General features: G+C 38.4%; 1 protein-coding gene across 7 annotated transcripts in view; it reads left to right on the top strand.

The window, feature by feature from the left end:
- KIAA0319L (KIAA0319 like) overlaps positions 1-15,972 on the top strand; it is a 105,383-nt gene that overhangs the window by 21,184 nt on the left and 68,227 nt on the right. For all 7 annotated transcript variants that reach the window (XM_056795131.1, XM_016422494.2, XM_016422492.2 and 4 more), the window contains one exon: positions 14,062-14,729. In XM_056795131.1, coding sequence (XP_056651109.1) covers positions 14,062-14,729 — 668 coding nt within the window. The remainder of the gene's footprint in view (positions 1-14,061; positions 14,730-15,972) is intronic.

Genomic DNA, 15,972 nt, shown 5'->3' with positions numbered 1-15,972 from the left:
CCACTTCACAAATTGGTCCTTTCTTTCCAGTCATCCTACACATTACTCTCCTCCATAATACCCTCTACTGAGATGTACTCTCTCCTTACTTCTGCCGGTCAGAGGCCCTGACTTCCTTCAAACCTCAGCTGGAGGGCCAATTTTGAGAGGAGACCTTTCTCAGTCCTCCCAACATCTAGTACCTTCCCCTCTAAGGCATCTTTAAGTATACTCTGAATGTATCTGGTATATGCCTATTTATGCATTGGTGGCTCATTAGAATGGAAATTCTTTGTGGGCAGATGCTATTCCCATTTTTCTTGGTAACTGTAACACTTAGCACAGTGCCTGGCAAATGGCAAGTGCTTAATAAATGCTTACTGATTAAGTGCCTTCTGTATGCCAAACATTATACTAGGGATGGGGAATACAGAGATGAAAATGAAAGAGAACCTGGCTTTAGGAAGCTTACATTTTATTGAGGAAAATGTGTTAACATGGAAGTGTGTACAAAATATCATCCCTGCATAACTCATAGAGTTTTTGTGAAGAGCAAACAAAACAATTGTGTGGTAGCTGAATGTAGTAGTTGGAAGAACAGATTCAGGAGGAATCCAAGTTTTAATTCTGGCACTCCAAGGAAGTTACTTTACTGCTTTGGGCTTCAGATCCTTACATTTGTAAAATTGAGGCCATCACTAGGTGACCTGACTTTTGTTTTGTCCCTAGACTAAAATGGCTCTGGAAGAGAAAATGAGGCTGACAACTTTGCACATCTCTGTCTCACTTAAATCCAATTCACTTTTGAGACAAGACATCACCCCATGATGTCTTTTGGTTTTATTTGTTTATTTAAAAATTTTTTAAACCCCTGCCTTCCATCTTAGAATCAATACTGTGTATTAGTTATAAGCCAGAACAGTAAGAGCTAGGCAATGGGGGTTAAATGACTTGCCCAAGATCACCTACCCGTGACATCTTTGGTCCTCTTCAAACAAAGGATGAACAATAGTGTGTGGATGTGCATACATGCATATTTTTTAACTTTATTTTTATTTTTTTAGCTTTTCTTCTTTTGTGTATATGGGGATGTAGTACAGTTGCTGTTGTTTTGAAATTTAATCAAGTTATCAAAAGTTTGCAATTAACTCCTAGTGAAAGTACTCACTGTTTTCAATTCTAGGGAAGGTTCTGCCTAATTGACAACTCTTAACTGAACTCTCCATGATAGTGTATTTCCTGATTATGTTCAGTCATGTGTCTGGGAATATCTTATATTCAGTTATGTATCTTTTTCATTAACTCCAAAATTCACTGGAATTTCACGAACATATTAAATAGAACTGTAACAATTGCTCACACTTATGTAGCAAGGTTATGGTTATAATGTGCTTTTGTTTACATTATCTGATTGGATCCTCCCGATACTCAATCAGATAGTAAACATTTATTAAACACTTACTGTTTGTCAAGAACTATGGTAAGCCCTGGGAATGCAAAGGAAGGCAAAAGATTGTCCCTGTTCTCAGGATGCTTTTTGTCTGATGAAGGAGGCAACATTCAAGCAACTGTGTGCAAACAAGCTGTAAGGATAAACTGGAAATCATCAACAGAGAGAAGACATGAGGATAAAGGGAGATTGGGTAGAGCTTCCTATACAAGAAGCACCCTATGAATTAGATAGTGAAATTGTCTTCATTTTACTGATTTCACAAACACAAATAAGCACAAATATCCAGTGCCAATTTCTCCCCAGAGCTTTGTTTCTGTGTCATCAGCTGTCTATTTAACATTCCAAATCAGATATCCCAAAGACATCTCAAACTCAACATGTCCAAAACTGAATTCATTCTCTTTTCCCCAAAAACTCCTTTCTTCCAAACTTTCCTATTTCTTCCAAAGTCCCCAACATTCTTTCAGACTCCCAGGTATATAATCAGCATTATCCAAGAGTCTTTATCCTCTCTCACACCATATATGGTTTATTGCCAAATTTTGCCCCTTTTTGGCCATGTTTTTCCACATTCACATAGCTATTACCTTAATTCATACCTTCCTCACCTCTCACCTAGATTATTGAAATAGCCTCCTAATTGAACTCTGCCTCAAGTCTCTCCCCTTATAATCCATCTTACATAACACTGCCAATCTAATTTTCCTCAAGTACAGATGTGACCATGTAGCTCAAATTCAGTGGCTTACTACTTATTCTCCAATAAATTATAAACTCCCTCAATTACCTTTTAAAGCTACTACCCTGGCTTTCCTCTTCCAGAACTCTGTGATCAAACCAAATCAACCTTTTCTCTGCTCCTTATGTAGCTCCTCCTCTTCTCTGCTCCTTACATAACTCCTCTTAAGTGTCTGAGGTTGGAATAGATTCCATCCTTCTCCCTTCCAAGACTCTCCTTCCTTTAAGATAAAACTCAATCACTATCTTATGCATGAAGCCTTTCTTGATCTCCACTGGGAATGCCTTACCTCCATAACTTCCTTGTATCAGACTTCTCTGTATCAGTTTAGATTTATTCACTTTATTATTATGCTGAATACATTTTATTATGTACTTTTTTCACCTTGTGAGTAGGTACTATTTTATTCTTTTTATATCCAGCACTGTGCCTGATACCCAGTAGGTGCTTAATAAATATATATTGGTTGGTTGATTAAGAAACTGATGCTCAGTAAAGTGAGTGACTTGCTCAGCTTCACATAGAAAAGAAACCACAAAGCAGTTGGGATTTGTATGCAAAGGATTAAAAAACTGTAAAGAGCAGAAAAGTTGGCACTGGACAAAAAAATCATTTGATTCCTTCTAACTTTTAAACAAACAAGTTAACGAAAACACGCAACAAATGATGTACTTAACCCATGAGGTTTTTAACAAAGCAAGGCACTCAGAGAGCAAAGGCAATGAATAGGAATTATTTTCTTTTCAAAGACCTTCTTTATGTGATAACTGCCACCTTTTATTTCCAACCTGTGCCTGTTGGGGGCAAATGTGTTGGCCTTTTTGAAAAAGAGGAGGGCATTGGTAAACCCTGATTGTTTCCATACTGCACAGTACATGATTCTGCTTCTTAAATGGACTTCTCTCCTTCTGCCCTGCTTTCTGAAAATCCCACTGGCAAAGAACAATAGTATGGAGAGAATCAAGGTAGGAAGGTGGTACCATCTTTGTATTTGTGACTATATGAATGACCAATTTATTGACAATGAAAAGAAGGGGGTAACTTTGGAGGTGTTTGTTTTGGGACTTGTACCTGTTAGTTTTTGCTTATGGGATTAATATTATGCTACTTGTTTAATTTTAATGTGAAAATGACTCAGTTTAGAACTCACCAGCAGACCACCCACACTTTATGATTGCTACAGGAAAAAAGGAAGCTTTAATCAGGTACCTAAGTAGCATAAATGGGGAAGGGGGGGAAGTATTTATTTAGGTTTTACTTTTTTGGTACCAAATCAAGAGAACATAACACTTCAGAAGTCTAAATGGACATGAGAAAGTTTGAGGATATTGGACATTTTTAAGAATTACTTAGGAGATAGAACTATGATCAAATCATTAGACTTTAAAGGAAAAGCTAGCTTCAATGTGTGTGAAAATTTGTAAAGTCCCCTAAAATCACTGAACTATTTTCTAGCAGAGATTTGTTTATACAGAGAAGCTCTATCAGCTGTTCTTTTCTTTCATAGGAGAGACTGATAGAAATAATTACTGTCCTTCCATTACTACTCCAGTTCTTTCACCACTGGGCAATATGAAGTTCCCTGAACCTTTGCCAGTATTGCTCAAAGATGACAGCCACATCCTCCCTTCCTCATGTTTCATTGCCAGCCAGTTCTGTTTCCAAGATTGCCTGAAAAATCATATTTGTTATCCAAGATGTAAGAGTGCCAAAGACAACAGCACTGTCACTAAACATTTTCCAAGTTAAGTGTAGCTTTCTAAAAGGATTTGATGCATTCCTTTCTCAATCATTCTAGTGTCCTATAGGCTTTGGGATGACTCTGACACCCTAGTATGTAGAAATAAGAAACCTGATCTAAATTCTGCTTCATATTTATTGGGATCTACCTTAGATTTCTTCAGGAAGATACTTAAAGCAGATGCCAAGACCTTGTGATTTCATGGCATTAGTGTCATGAATCTCCATTTAAAAAAAAATGAGACCCTAAATAAAAGGACTGAATCTGCCTTCTCTTTGTTTTCTAACCTTTTCATCCTTTCCCTGGCAACAAAAAAGTACCTGATTTTCCAAAAATGTTGCTCAGCTTGAGGTTCTGCCAGATTGAAACCCTGCTTTGTAGATAATTGTCCTTTTGCTTTTGAGATTTAATGCCGTTTTGGTTTAGACCCTGGGAGTCTGCCAGACTGATGAGGAGCTGGCCTAAAAGAATTTCAACCGAGACTATATTTTTCTGCATTTTATATGCATCCATCCCACCTACCCACCAAGTGGCTGCTAGAGCCTGGTATTGATGGTAGCCCTGCACACATGCTTCTTTCTCTCATCTGTTCTTATTTCAGTTCTAGAATAGTTAAAACTCCTCTCACATGTGAGGTACTGGGTGGTTATAAAGCACATTTGATCCTTCAAACAGCTCTGTGGTGTATGTATGTGGGCAGATATTCCCTCTTTTACAGATAGAGCAATGAAATTATTTTCCCAAGGTGACAGTAGTATATGGCAGAACTGGACCTCAAGTTCTTTGACTCCATAACCAGTGTTCTTTTCACTATATACCAAAAAAAAAGGTCAAGTGGAAATAGGATAATTGTCATAAAATATTTTAAGGTCTCTCATGTGAAAGAGGGAGAATATTTGGTTAGTGTTCCAGAGAACAAAATTTGGATCACTGAGTTAGAGTTTGCAAAATGCATATTTTTGACTGAACATAAAGAACTTTGTAACAATTAGATCTCTCCAGCAAAAGAATTTGCTATATCATTAAGTAGTAAGCTCACTTTCACTGAAAATATTCAAGCAGAGGCTGCATAACTACTTGTTGTGATAGAGATTGTGATAGAGAATTCCTTCATAAAGGAAGGTTGATATAGATCAGTGATGGCAAGCCTATGCCAAAGATGGCAGAGTCCTCTCAGTGGGCACTCAGTCTCCCTCCCTCCCTACCCTCTCACCCCCCAGAGTTTACTAGAAAGGCAGAGGGGATTTGGGCAGAGGTTCTCCCCTCCCTCCTCTACTATGCCTGATGATATTTTTTCACATCCCCTGCCTCTCTATCCAGCAGCCCAATGGGAACACACAGGGGGTAAGTTGGGCAGCTCATAGGCAGCAGAACTGGAGGGGAGCAGAGTGCTTGGGCCACTCCCCTCCCCCTCTCTACACTCACTGAGGACATTCTTTACTTCACCTGCCCCTCTGCCAAGCAGCTCAGTGGGAACACATTCTCCCTCCTCTGGGAACACATTCTCCCTTCTCTGTGTGGTGTAAGGGGGCGGGCCATACCCAGCATGTGGGGATGGGGCCCAGCACTCCAGTTCTAAAAAGTTGGGGGAGGGGGGAATAAAAGGTTTGCCATCAGGGATCTAGATCATCACTAAAGGACCCTTTTAATTTCTAGTATTCTGTGAAATAGATTTATTTTGGAATAGGCAACTTCCCATCTTGGCTTCTTTAAGTGGCATTTTGTTGGTAGTGATTTTCTCATTTTGTTTTATTTCAATAATTGTGAATCATATCACCAAATTCCCTTTTTTTCCTTCTTTCCTATAAGTTACACCATGACAGTTATGGTAGCACCTTTCAGCAAAGGTACCTGTAGTATACTTCCATAGATCTGGGGTGCCAGACTATTTCAGGATCACAGTGGCCTGTATGTAGTCTCTGGACAATCTCCATTCAGCATCATAATCTGAAATTTTTTTGTGTTTAGGACATTTAAGATAACTGGAAAAGAAAACAGCAGAAAGGCATGTTGCATTCCCAGCTACAAGGTACAACATAATGCCATTCACATTGTTGTACCTTGGGTAATAAAACAGTTGGAGGAGTAATTTGCCAGTTGGAATAGTCATTCATTAAGATAGGGGTCCACACTTATGCTTCTGGGAGCTGAGATGACAGGGTAAGGAACACTCAGAGCTCACCTAAGCCACCTTCAGACAAGCCACAAAAAAAAAAAAAAACTCAAAATCAATCCTAGAGCATAAGAACCAACAGAAGCATAATGGTTAAATTGGTGTTTTGACTAAATAAGAGAGTTATAAAAAGAGTGGTCACTGATTATTATAAGTCAAGAAAACTTAGGAGCTTTTAACAATTTTGTTTATTTGAAATATTAGTAAAAAGAGGGAAATATGGAAGGGAAAGAGGTAAGGAGACTGCCTAGCCTACCCTAAATGCTAATCAAGTGAAATGAAGCTCACTCCCGACTGAGTTCCAGTCTCCTTGTAAGAATCCTAGTCACTCATGAACAAGCCCAGCAGGATCCAGGCAAGGTCCCAATGCAGAAAAACCCTCATGAGCTAAGCTCACAGAGGCAGCAGTGAACCCAACAAGAAAGTCCCCAGATCCAAGAAGCTCCAAAGCCAAAAGTCGAAGTCTGGAAGTCAAAAACTCTAGTTGAAAGGCTCAAAGCTCCAAGTCAAAGTCAAAGTCCAAAAGCCCCAAGGAGTTCTTATCCAAAGAAGTCCAAAGGAGAAGATCCAAGGAGCAGACTCCAAAGGAGAAGGCTTAAGGAGAAGTTCCTTGGACAGGAAGTTCAGGACTTTTTATAGTCCTTTTCCAATGTCACTTCCCCACTTTATGGGAACCAATCTCAGTCTTTGAATTTGCCTAGCACTGCTGGGGGTGGGAATGAGTTATGGCTTCTGGAGTTGTCACCCACTCTAGCAAGTGACTTGTGAACTCTCATACTTAGTGAGTGATAAGTACTAAGTAGGAGTACTTGAGTTTTTGATTGATTAACTTAAAAGTGCTGATTGATAGACAAAGAGAGTTTGATTCATTCTTCACACAAGACAGGGCAAAACAGTGCCCCAGTCCAGGTCAGCATGGAGGGACAGTAAGGAGGACCCACCTCCCTGGAGTAGGAGGGGAGAATTCAGTCTAGAGCACCAGGGTGAAACTCAATGCATAGCAAGTATCAGGGGAAGGAACAAGCAGTACAACAAGGTCCAACCATAGCAAGAGGGGTGGGACCCAACTCAACCCAGCACAAGTGGACTGAACATATGCAGACCTTCCCACAGCAGGTCAGGCAGGCCACCCTGAAGAAGTACTCACCTGGCTAGCCAAGAAGCAGCCAAACTAATTAAAGGCACTCAAAAAGACCATAGTACAAGCTTAAGACAGCATTCTCTCCACCCCTGGAGCAGATCTGAGCTTCTATATATAGAAAGGGTCACACACCCCCAAATTAGCAAAAGACAAAGAAAAAACCTGGTCCTGGAAAACTTATTTCAGAAGCAGAGAATATCTCAAAATGTAGGCTCAGAAGAGGACAGTAATGCAAAAATGGAAATGTGCGAAGCTTCAAAGGATGAAAGGATGCCTGGCCCAAAATGAACTCGTAAAAGAGTTTCAGAAAGAGGTCCACAAAAAATAAGAGAGGTAAAAGAAATGAGAAACCCAAGAGAAATACAAACCTCAAGCAAGAAAATGGCTTCCTAAAAATTAGAATTGGACAAATGGAAACTGACTCCATAAGACAGCAGGAAAAAATAAATTCAAAAGAATGAAAAAAAAATAGAAAAAAAAATCTGAAATCTCATTAGAAAAACAGGTGACCTGGAAAATAGATTCAGAAGAGATTACTTAAGAATCATTGGATTACCTAAAAGCCATGAACCCCTCCCCCCCAAAAAACCTGGACACTTTTGTAAGAAATCATCAAGAACAACAAGACAGGGGTCTAGCCCCAGTTCCCTACCTTTGTAAAGCAGTAAGAATGACTTTTATATATTAAATATAACAAAATTTATTTACAACAGTAAAACTATTCTGCCTACCCATGCCTCACTAATAGAAACTAATGATCAAGATGAGTGCTAGAATGTAGGTAGCCCACTCAGCTCCCACATACTACTCTAGCAAAACCCAGAAGTTAATACTATATTGAAAAATCCAGATGTCTAGTGAAACCTATAGTAAGTAACTTATTTGTCCTCAGAAATGTACAGAAAGCTAGAAGCTTTAGGGCTGTAGGAAAGGAAGCCTACAGGAGAGACAAAGTCAAGGAATAGCATGAGGAAGTTTTAGGGTAGGGATTTGGGGAGTACAGGAAAGCAATGGCAGTTGACCAAGATAACCTAGGTCTAAGATCTCTGAGGTCCCTAACATACTGTCCTGAAGTGTCAGAGAGAACCTTGAAGATCCCACATTTTGAACTTTAAAGGACTCAACTCTGGAGTCCAGATCCCAAGGAACCTGGGTATGATCAAGTATGGCCAATCATCCTACCCCAAAGCTCAGAAGATATGGATCCTGGCCCTAAGACAGCCCCGATTTAGGAACTAAAGTTAGAGAGATGAGTAAATCTAAAAATATACCAATATGAAAAATTACTATAAATTTGCAGATGTCCTAAAAAGAAATAGTAGTAACTTCATAATAACTTCAAGGAGATACTCAAAGGATAAAGTGGATTTTTTTTTTATAAGAACTACATAAATATACAGAAAGAAATGAAGAGATGAAAAATTAAATAAAGACTCTGGAAGAAAGAATTGAATAATAAATTTAGAAGTTTACAAGAGAAAATGGTAAACTTTATCCAAGGAATAGGATGCCTCTGTGTTTAACTCAGATCAAATTACTTACCATCTCTGAGAGGAGAGAGGGAAGGGAAAGAAGGAAACAATTTGGATCTTATAATTTTGGGAAACATATGGTGAAAATTGTTACTATGTGTAATTGGAAAAATAAAATATTTTTTTAAAAAAAGAAAGGATGCCTGTAAACTACAATAAGTCAGTAACATAAGATATCAAGAAATATTGGAACAAAATTGAAAAATATAAGAACTACATGCCTTATACATATAGATTGATATCATAACAAATTGGGGGAGCCTGGGGAGAAATTACCTGTCAAATCTATGGATAGGGAAAGAGTCAACCAAACAAGCAATAGATTCATAGGAGGTAAAATGAAGATTGTATAAAATTAAAAAGATTTTGCATAGCCAAAACCAAATGCAGCCAGAAATTTTAAGAAAAACAGGGAAACTGGGAGCAGGGGAGATTGCAACAAGTTTTTTTGATGAAGGTCTCATTTCTCAAATATGTAGTGAACTGAGCCAAATTTATAAAAATAGGAACCATTCCCAGTTCATGAATGCTCAAAAGATATGAACAGGGAGGTTTTAGGGGAAGAAATTAAAATACTCATATTAAAAAAGTTCTAAATCACAAATAATTAGATAAGTGCAGATCAAAACAACTCAGAGGTAGTTCCTCATACCTGTTGGACTAACTTAGATGACAGAAAAGGAAAATGATAAATTTTAGAGAGGATGTAGGAAAAATAGGTAATTAATGTACAGCTTGTAGAGTTGTAAACTAGTCTAACTATTTTGGAGAACAATTTGGAATTGGACACACGCACACACCACACACTCTTTGACCCAGCTATACATCTACTTAGGTCTATATCCCAAGGATATAAAAGAAAAAGGAAAAGGGCCCATATGTGCCAAAATTTTTATAATGACTTTTTGTAGTGGCAAAGAGTTGGAAATTAAGGAGTTGCACATAAATTGGGGAAGGGCTGGAGAAATTATGGTATATGAATGTAATAAAGTACAATTTTACTTTAAGAAATAATGAAGGGGTTGCAGCTGGGTGACTCAGTGGATTGAGAGCCAGGCCTAGAGACAGGAGGTCCTGGGTTCAGATTTGGCCTCAGATACTTCCCAGCTGTGTTATCCTGGGCAAGTCACTTAACCCCTGCTCCCTAGCCCTTATCACTCTTCTGCCTTGGAACCAATACATAGTATTGATTATAAGACAGAAGGTAAAAGTTAAAAAAATAAATAAATAAAAGGAAGATAGAATGAAGGGAATGGTTTCAGAAAAAGTTGGGAATACTTAAATGAACTGATACAAATTAAATTGAGCAGAACCAGAAGAACAAGGTACACAGTAGCAAGTATTGTAAAAATAATTAACTCTGAAGGACGTAGTAATTCATCAATACAATGATCCACCACAACTCCAAAGGATTCATGATTTTAAAGATGCTATCCCATTCTGGATAGAGAACTAATGGTCTCAAAGTGCAGATTAAAGCATATTTTTTTCTCCTTGCTTTCCTTGCTTTTGGAGTACGGGGGACCTGACTAATTGGAAATATGTTTTGCAAGAATTCATATATGGATATTGTATTTCTTGCCCTCTCATTAGGTAGGTTATGGGAGGGAAAACGAGAACTTGGAACAGAAACTAAAAATAAAAATTTAAAATAAATAAGAAAAACATAAGATAATCTGATTTCTTTAAAATGGCTTAGAAAGGGGGCAGCTGGGTAGCTCAGTAAATTGAGAGCCAGGCCTAGAGAAGGAAGGTCCTGGGTTCAAATGTGGCCTCAGATACTTCCCAGCTGTGTGACCCTGGGCAAGTCACTTACCCCTCATTGTCTAGCCCTTACCACTCTTCTGCCTCAGAACCAATACAGAGTATTGATTCCAAGATGGAAGTTAAGGGTTTAAAAAAAAATGGCCTAGAAAACCAAGATTTAAATCATTTAAAAATCATTAGACTCCCTGAAAACAGTGATTTTTTTTTTTGGCTTGGACATTTTATTTCAATAAATCATAAATGATAACTACTCATCTTTTAGAATCAGAGGACAAAGTAAAGTTATAAAGAAGCCACTGACCATTTCCTGAAAGGAATCCTAAAATGAAAAGTCCCAAGAACAGATAGCCAAAATCCAAAACTCTTTTTTCAAAGAAAAAAAATACTGCAAACATTTATTAAGAAACACTTCATGAGGGGGCAGCTGGGTAGCTCAGTGGATTGAGAGCTAGGCCTAGAGATGGGGGAGGTCCTGGGTTCAAATCTGGCCTCAGACACTTCCCAGCTATGTGACCTTGGGCAAGTCACTTGACCCCCATTGCTTAGCCCTTCCCACTCTTCTGCCTTGGAGCCAATACACAGTATTGACTCCAAGATGGAAGGTAAGAGTTTAAAAAAAGAAAGAAAGAAAGAAAAAAAACACTTCATGTCAAGAAGCTATAGTCAAGATCTCATACAACCTGTACCTTTTGTTATAAGTGGAGATTTTGAAATATGACATTCCAAAAGGCAAAAGAGATAAGACTTACAATCAAAAATTACATACCTTGCAAAACTGAATAATCCTGCAGGGGCAAAAATATGCCTTTAATGGAATAGAGGACTTCCAGACTTTTTTTTTTTTTAAACCCTTACCTTCCATCTTGGAGGCTCCAAGGCAGAAGAGTGGTAAGAGCTAGGCAATGGGGGTCAAGTGACTTGCCCAAGGTCACACAGCTGGGAAGTGTCTGAGGTTAGATTTGAACCCAGGACCTCCCCCATCTCTAGGCCTGACTCTTAATCCACTGAGCCACCTAGCTGCCCCCTTTCCAGACATTTTTGATGAAAAGACCAAAGCTGAATAGGAACTTCGAAGTAAAAACATAAGAATCAGAGAGACCCAGAAAGGTGAATTTATCTGATAAACTGGAAGAATTTATATGATATGATGCCAACATTCTTAACTTGGGATTTGTGAACTTTTAAAAATATATATTTTGATAACTGCATTTCAATATAATTGGTTTCCTTTATATTCTTATATGTTTTATTTTTGCATTTAAAAGCATTATTCTGAATAGGGATCAATAGATTTCACCATACTCTCAAAATGAAAGAAATAAGATTAGCAGCTCCTGTAATGGAGGAGAAAGCAGTGTACCTTCAAGACCTTAATGCCCTTGAAGGGAATTGAAGGAGAAAAGCAAAATTTCAGGAGATGGATTGGTTCTGCTCTGAGGGTTTTAATAGAAGGAATAGGAGTATGCAGAGTATAACTTGCCGTTTTTCACTCCTGGAGTATGTAGGAAGAAGAATATACAAATGGGAAGAGATGGGATGAAGTATCAGTGAACCTCCCTTTTATCTGAAAAAAAGGCAAAAGGGATTGAAAATACATAAACACAAACAGACCTATAAACAATTTGGTGTACAATTATATCCAACTCAACAGGGTGAGGGTAGGGTTTAAGAGGAAGAATAATGCCAGGAAGGGAATGGCTGGTTACAAGCAAAACAAACCTCTTGATCCTAAAAAGGGGAAAAAAGAAAAGCAAAGATAGAATCTGAGGAAGTGCTTTTATATTACCTTTTAGACAGTTGGAAGAAGGCAGAACAAATTGTGACCTATGAATGGAATGGAATGTTTTTGTACCCTAAGAAATTGATGTAGGAGTAAGTTTCAGAGAATCCTGGGTAGTATGAACAGATCCAAACCAAAATGAGAAGAACCAGGACATTTTATATGAGAACAACAACATTGTAAAGAAAATCAACTTTGAAAGGCTTGAGAACTCTGATCCATGCATAATATCTCCAGAGGGCCTATGATGATACCCACCTTATAAAAGAAGTGATGAACCTAAATGCAGAGACATACATATTTGAGCATGAACATTGTGTGAATTAGTTTTGTTTGACTGTTTGTTACTAAGTTGGAGGGTTTTTTCCCTTTCTCTTAGTTTTTAATTGGGAGAGAATGGGGTTTGGTACTGCTAATGCCCCCCCCCCCCAAGAGGCCATTGTAACTTAAAATGCATAAAAGAAAACAAAAGGAAGTTCAGAAGGAAGATCTGATAAGCAGCACAATTTTTAATGTAACATGGAATTTATCATATAGCATTGAAATTTAAATTTATTATATACTTTTAAAAGCAAATGATATGAACTAGAGATTGATAGTTTCATAGAGAATCCAGTATGTTTTTCTGTATTATGGAGATGCTCTTTTTTGGTGTTTTAAGTTCAGAATATTTTAAAAAATGATTTTAAAAAATTTATCAGTAGAAATTGGAGGATTGAATAAGCAGCCCTAAAGCTGGTCCCAACAGGATCACCAAGGAATGTGAATTGAATATTCATTCTCAAAAGAAGAATCAGGTAGATTTTCAGAGAATATAGTGCTTGACAATTCAGCAGTCTGAGACTGAGCTGGAGGTTGGAGACCATCATAATTTGGATTAACTATAGAATGTTAGTGTGGTTCAGTTTGGTTTTAAATGGGTCTGTGACTTCCTTATTGTAGGGAGCTTCTAGAGAGAAACACCTAATTGTCTTAAGATAGCTGTCTAGGGTCACTGACAAGAGTCACATTGCCTTTATGTGAAGGCCACATTTCCTTTCTAGTGCCATGCTTCCATTCCCTGGTCTCTGATTAGGCAAGTCTTTCTGGCAGAATCCCTTTCCTGACATGGATCAGATTGGATTATTTTTGAAGAGCTTGACTACCACATTAATGTTACAAAACAATACAATATTTTCTTTTAATAAATTTATTATTTTAAATATTCATGCTTCTTAAATCTCAGATCCTGAATTCTCCCTCCAATTCTTTCCCCACACATGGAGAAGGCAAGCAATATGATCAATACAGCACTTTCAAATGACAGGTTAGAAAATCTGTGGAATACTTGAGGGGACAAAGAACCAGAGCTACTGCTGCTTAAAATAATGTTTTATTCAGCCACTTTCTAAAGGATATATTTAGGTTTGTTCTGCTCACTGATCTGTTAGCAGCTTATATAGCCAGTGGTCAAATATAGGTTCTTATTATGCCCTATGTTGGTGAAGATTTTCATGTTTCACCAAATATGTAAAAGTACCTAGTGGGGAAGAGGGAGACCTCAGTGAATGGGTAAAAAGACTTCTTCAAATAAATCTTGAAAGCTAAAATACTCCCTTTTCGGTTTTTCTATTCTATTCACTAGGTAGCTCGGTTCATCCTCTTAAAAAACTAGTCTTCAAAATAGACTTAAAAGTTGTTGATGTTCACAGCTCTCTTTTGAGCAGTAGTTTCTGTTCTTATATCATTTCAAAATGTGTTTGTTCTTTGTTCTCAGATGCCAGTGGGAGTAGGTGCCATCTGGGAAACATTCAACTTGGGGTCAACCTTCAGTCTTGGGGAGAAAATCACCTTCAACTTCTAGAGGGAATTCATTCTCTACAATCATGTTGGGCTGCCTGCTGCCAGGACCATAACTGTCATGTCTTTTGGTGGTTGGAAAATCTGTGCCTGAAGGTGAACTGCAGTGATCGCCAGGACTGCCAGGTCTCCAGGACAGATGCTTCTCACTCCATGTTGGTGTTTTTACATAAAGTGAAAACTGCAGAAGATTTGAATTTCCTACCTGAAGGAGATAGAGAGCCCCTTCTAGGTATAGGGTGGAGCAGGGTCCTACAGAGGACTCAGAGATCATCCAGTTATGAGCAGCTCTTAGAGAGGTCATCTTCCCCTGGTGGTCATCGGAGCTCCCCAGAGAAACTCCAGCAACACCTTCTCAGTGATTCTGTCAATGCTACTCCTGCAGAAGCAGGATTAACTAGTGAGAGGGGGCCAAGTCAAAACAAAACGAAGGATCAGAAAGTTCTGAATATTGAGTTACACACCCTCGAAGTCCAAGAAAATGTCTCCTCAGCAGATAGTATGGACTTGAGAAGGTCAGGGCTGCATTCTGAAATGAATAACTCCAGGGATCTAGGCATTCCAAACACCAATAACTCTGAAGAGGTAAGAACAAGGAGAGAGATGGATGAGTATCTTTTCATGAAGAAGCAAGGGAATATCCAGTCTGGTGTAACACTTGTTGGGGGTGGGGGGTGGGGAGGAGTTGCAGCTGGTACTAGAAAGCAATACTCTCTGATACCAAAGACTTGCATAGTGTCTAATATAGGTCAAAGTTAGCCAGTTTTTTCCATGGCTATTGCTTCTCAGAAGGGTTACTTAACTTCGGGGCGATTCACTTTTTATAAATAAATGTTGGTTGATTTGTTTTGTTTTTATATCCATATTCCCCACTTTATTTCTCTTTCTCTTTCCAAGAGATTAATCTCTTATATAATTTTGGTTTCTAAGATCCATTTCCAAGATTTCTAAGAGGAAAGACAAGAGTTCCCATCCCAAGGCTATTTTGTGTGTGGAAAAGTTAAAAAAAAAAAAAGCCCTGCTAATTATTCAGTCTTAGTTGTTTTTTGGCCACAGGTAGGTGCTGGGATGTGGGTGGTAGTCTCCATCTATGCTTCTGCAATGTTTCCTGCCAGATTGAAAACACTTGGCTGTTGCTGCAGTCAATTTCTTTCTCTCCCTAAGCAACCCCCTCTTCCCCACCTCTTATGTATTTACATTCCCGATGAGGTAACTTCTATTCCAATCTGAATAAGCCACGCCTGGTGCTGCAGATTGAGACATGATCTGCAGGGCTAGGGAACAGGATGTGGACCCTAGCCAACTGGTCTCTGCCATGAATACCCACTGAGGAGCTGTGTGCAAAGGAAAATGCTACCAGTGGAGATTAATCAGCTTCTCAATATTTGATCTTCCCAGTTATGTACTTTAAAGAGTGACTCATTCCCCCTTGGTTGCTTTGTCTTGTTTTTGCTGTGGTTTGTCTTAGTTCATTCCTCTTCTTCCTCTAGTCAGCTTTCATTTAGCATTTTGTAGAGTCTAGGAAAAGAGCAAATCTCTTACCCCCAGAGCAAGTATTAAGAAAATGCTTAGAGCTATTATTGCAAGTTTGCAGATGAAGCATTAGGTTTAATATGCCAGTTCACAGGTTCCTTGCAGAATGGCTAACTCGAGAATATCTAATAGACTCTTCTTTTGGGAGAGGATATTCAAGGTCAAACCCACATTTAATATGAAAAGGAATGGAAAAGAAATTTATTCAGTGCTAATTAGTGATAGCCAGCTATTGAGTGGAGCCAGCTTCTACTGTTCTCTCTATAACTAGTGCAGAAAAAAAGTTAACACAAAT

The sequence above is a fragment of the Monodelphis domestica genome, chromosome 4 (genome assembly GCF_027887165.1).
Source record: "Monodelphis domestica isolate mMonDom1 chromosome 4, mMonDom1.pri, whole genome shotgun sequence".
NCBI classification, from domain to species: Eukaryota; Metazoa; Chordata; class Mammalia; order Didelphimorphia; family Didelphidae; genus Monodelphis; species Monodelphis domestica.
This window is presented reverse-complemented; position numbering and strand designations above follow the sequence as displayed.